This window comes from Sinocyclocheilus anshuiensis, unplaced genomic scaffold (assembly GCF_001515605.1).
Source record: "Sinocyclocheilus anshuiensis isolate Anshui unplaced genomic scaffold, SAMN03320099.WGS_v1.1 scaffold2232, whole genome shotgun sequence".
Classification (NCBI taxonomy): domain Eukaryota; kingdom Metazoa; phylum Chordata; class Actinopteri; order Cypriniformes; family Cyprinidae; genus Sinocyclocheilus; species Sinocyclocheilus anshuiensis.
In genome coordinates, this window is record NW_015547816.1 from 66,802 (window position 1) to 71,003 (window position 4,202).

General features: G+C 35.4%; 1 protein-coding gene across 1 annotated transcript in view; it reads right to left on the bottom strand.

Moving 5' to 3' along the window:
• LOC107704625 (FERM domain-containing protein 4B-like) overlaps window positions 1-4,202 on the bottom strand; it is a 29,979-nt gene that overhangs the window by 17,443 nt on the left and 8,334 nt on the right. The window contains exons 8-10 of the mRNA XM_016507602.1: window positions 3,170-3,235; window positions 2,937-2,994; window positions 1,878-1,964 (exon numbers count right to left, since the gene is read on the bottom strand). Coding sequence (XP_016363088.1) covers window positions 1,878-1,964; window positions 2,937-2,994; window positions 3,170-3,235 — 211 coding nt within the window. The remainder of the gene's footprint in view (window positions 1-1,877; window positions 1,965-2,936; window positions 2,995-3,169; window positions 3,236-4,202) is intronic.

Sequence of the window (4,202 nt, forward strand, 5' to 3'; positions counted from 1 at the left end):
ATAAACATAATAAAATACAGTATAAACACTTTCTCCTTCACGGTTTTACACAATCACAACATTTCAGCAGAGGCGTCTGCAGGTTACCGACAAGAACAAACTCTCTCAAGACTTCACGTGTGAAATTGAATTATCCAGCTTTTAGAGCCTCTTACCGGTGGTTTGGAAGGTCAAATTATGTTAATCAAATCCTGAGCTTCTTCATTATGTTACCAACTACTCTGCTGAAGCCGTCTTTACTCGCGGTTCCTGACTTGTCTCATCAGGTTTCCTACAGGAGCTCAGGCACGCAGTCTTGGCCCAGCCTCGCTGCTCATGACATCAGTCAGATACCAGAGCAGCAAGGCTCTCCTCCCTGCTGTGAACCTCAACTAAAGCCCAGGGTGGATCACTCTCACTCAGGCTGGGTCACTGCTCCACCTGAGAATCCTAAACCAGTTCTTCAGTTCATAATCCCATGTGTGTGTGTGCTGTGTTACATAATTCTGTGCATTATCAGTGCCACAATCTCTCTACTATGATTTTAGGGCCGGTGAGGAAAACGCGCACGGAACCCAGTCATAAGAATAGAGCTTACTGTTTTCAGCCTCGGCAGTCCCACTATATAAGGACATGAACCATGAACACATGAACTTCATCCCCAGAGCTGCTCTGTGAGTCACTTCTTGAGCATTTTACTGATTCATTGGAGGAAAATCTACTGACAGATGCACACAGAAACTCAAAGGTCTTCACGGCAGGGTTGCCAGGTCTGCGAAACAAAACCAACCCAGCTGTTCATCAATACTAACCCAATCAAGTGCTGTCCCCTTCATTGAAATAACGCTTTAAGCAACAGTGTAAAGGTAGTAGTAGGGAAAACTGCAGACTTGGCAACACTGCTTCACAGCATCCCATCCACAGTTCGGTTTAACTTGAAGAAATTATGACAGAAATATATCACTATTGTACAGTAGAGTGTACTTCTCAATGTAATACGAACACTAATAAAATAGTTATTTAAAACATTATTTTTTTTCTATTAATTTTAACAGTAAACCTCTGTTGTGCAGCTTTTGCCAAAAGATAAATGGATTGTTTATTTTATTTGATTAAAAGATTAATTAAATTGTTGACGTTTTATGACTTCATTTGATTACCAGAAAAATTTAAATACACAACACAGAATTTCTGAAAAAATTTCATAGGGCCTTATTTTTGTAAAACATTTAATGAATTATTACGATATTTTTATGAATTCTATTTATTAGACATGCTTTTCATGATTAAAATGAAATGAAACCATTCAAATTGAATGGAAAAAAAAAAATAATAAAACAGAATTTGGTAAAAATAAAATGAAATTTGAGGAGGAAAAAAATATTTATGTAATTTTTGTTAAACTTTTATTCAATTGTTGTTAAATTGTGTAGATTTTATGATTTCAATTAATTAGACATGATTTTTTATTAATGAAATGTCATTCAAAACATTAAAACAGAGTCCAGAAAAAAATAAGGAAAAAATAAAACGAGTTTTCATAGAGCTCTGATTTCCAGTCAGTTTGTACCTTTAAATAATGTATCCAATTAAATACTGAATATTTCATATATCAGATATTTACAATGCACACTTTTTTTCTTCCCGTGTGTTCATCAGCACACTGTTTTACGTAACATGCAGACTATACGTGTAGAATGTTACACTGCTCATTTCTATATCATCATAATCTCAAGTGCAAATAAACCATGACAGCAAGTGCTGACATGCTGTGAGCCTCATCTGGGGAAATCAAAGCCTCATTTCACAGGATATACTGAGCTCTGTACAATGACTCATGATTCTGTTTATATAACAAATATTCCTCCAATGCCCAGAGACAGGAAAACACAACGTACCTTTCGAGGTTTTACTTTATCTTGCTGGTCATACTGTCCTATGCCTTTATAGCTGATGCCCAGCCACCACGGAAGTCCTTGCTTATCCTGCCAGACAAGAAAGACCTTTCCATTAGTTACACACAAACAGCCTGAAAGACTCATTTCTATTAATAAATATTTAAATCTGGCAACACTTTATTTTAAGGTGACATAGTGACACATAGTAATGTGTAATGCGTACTTACTACAGTAATAACAGTAAAGTGTGCATAATTACAAGCAACAAACCCTAATCCTAATTCCATATAAATATGCTAATTAATATGAATCAGTACTTATTTATGCAATTACACTGTAACGACATCACCTTAAGATAAAATGTAACCTGAAATATTTAAAAACTAAATGGATTTAGCCACGATCCCCAAAATGACCCAACAAGGGGGCAACAATTCCCAATTTACTTTAACAATTAAAAATAAATAAATAAATAAACAAACATGAAATGAAATGAAATGAAACAAATATTAACTGAAATAAAATAAAATATAAAAAACATAAAACTTATTTTATTTCAGCAAGTTACCAAGACAACATTTCTCATTTTCATTTAGTTTAACTTGATGTCCAATAACTAAATACTAAATATCTAAAACAAACTAAAAAAATCTAATAAAAAATAAATAAATATATATATATATATATATACATATACATATTTAAAAACAACTAATCAAACTGACAAAAACATCAAAATTACTGAAATTTAAACTAAAGCAGAAAAATATAAAAATAAACTCTCATTCAAAATATTAACAAAAACATAGTATAATAAAATATTAACATAGTATCTAAACGATACTAAAATAACACTAGTTGTAGTGTAATGATTGTAATGATTATTTTAATTGGGTAATCTGAAAGTAAAATAATAATTGAAAATGGTTCTGCATATTACTTATCAGGCACTTACATAAAACATAAAAATAATTGGTACTAGGCGTAAAAATTATTCAAAAGTTCAATTGTGACACATAAAAGGGTATGGCAATTGGTCTAATACACTATAGTTTTTACCTTCACTTCATAATAATGCACTCCGTATGTGGGCAGTGACTCCACCAGGGTCAAATATCTGAAACAGACGTAATGATCAGTTACTCATTTGCTTAAGATTGATGTTTAACAGCATCTTAAATATCTACAGCATCGGCTCACATCAGGCCTGAGGCGTGGGCGTGAAGGATTTAAGCAGGTCTCCCCTGACGGCCCGCCCCCCTGAGGCTAATCATTGTTTATCTGATACTCACTGCACAATGGCCTGTCCTCTGGAGAGCCCTTTCAACAGCTTGTGGTGCTCAATCACACGCTCCTCGCTGCAAGAGAGAAGGATGATGAAACCTGCTCCACGGAGGACATATTCCCAAACCTCAGCATAAAGACAGCAGAGCACGGATCATCAGCCATAAAGCTCTCATAAAGGGCTATAAATGCAGCTTCAGCATCACTGACTCATGGGCTCAATGTAAATCTCACAGCTGTCTGTGCCTCTGCCTTAAATGACACATCAGCACCGCCAGTAATTAAACAGCATTCGACTGTGAGAACAACATATCAGACAACAAGGCACTTCATTCAGTTTTTTTTAGCAAGCTATTATATACATATACATACAGTATACACATATACTGTACATATACATTAATAGAAATCACATTTTAATCAGTATTTTGTATTGTCGTTCAGTTACTATATTTAAAAATCCTAAAAACAAAATGCATTTTCATGAGAAGCAAAATGTGCAAATGTGTGAGCTATTAAAGGGGTCATATGATGCTATTTTAAAGATCATTATTTTGTGTATTTGGTGTAACAGAATATGTTGACATGCTTTAATGTTCAAAAAACACATTATTTTTCAAATACTGTACATTATTGTAGGTCCTCTATGCCCCGCCTCTCTCAAACGCTTAGTTTTCTACAAAGTCCCTCCTTCCGACAAGCGCAGTCTGCTCTGATTGGCCAGCTGACCCAGTGCATTGTGATTGGCCGAACACATTGATCCCTTACCATAATCACGAGCTTCAGCTCTCAAAGTAAATATCAAGACAGTTAATAATGTCGTTAGTTTTACCATCAGTTCAAGCCCGAAAGGGCAACAGAGTCGTGACAGACACAGTGATGATGCAGTACACAAGCCGCGGTTAAGACAGCTGACGTGCTATGATTTCTGACAGGCAGTTCACTCTCCTGTGATGTGACCCTGTTCCCCTCACACACACACACACGACGCGTTACTCTGCGCTGCGCAAAACTCCGCATTTGAACAGTCAATAGCAAATA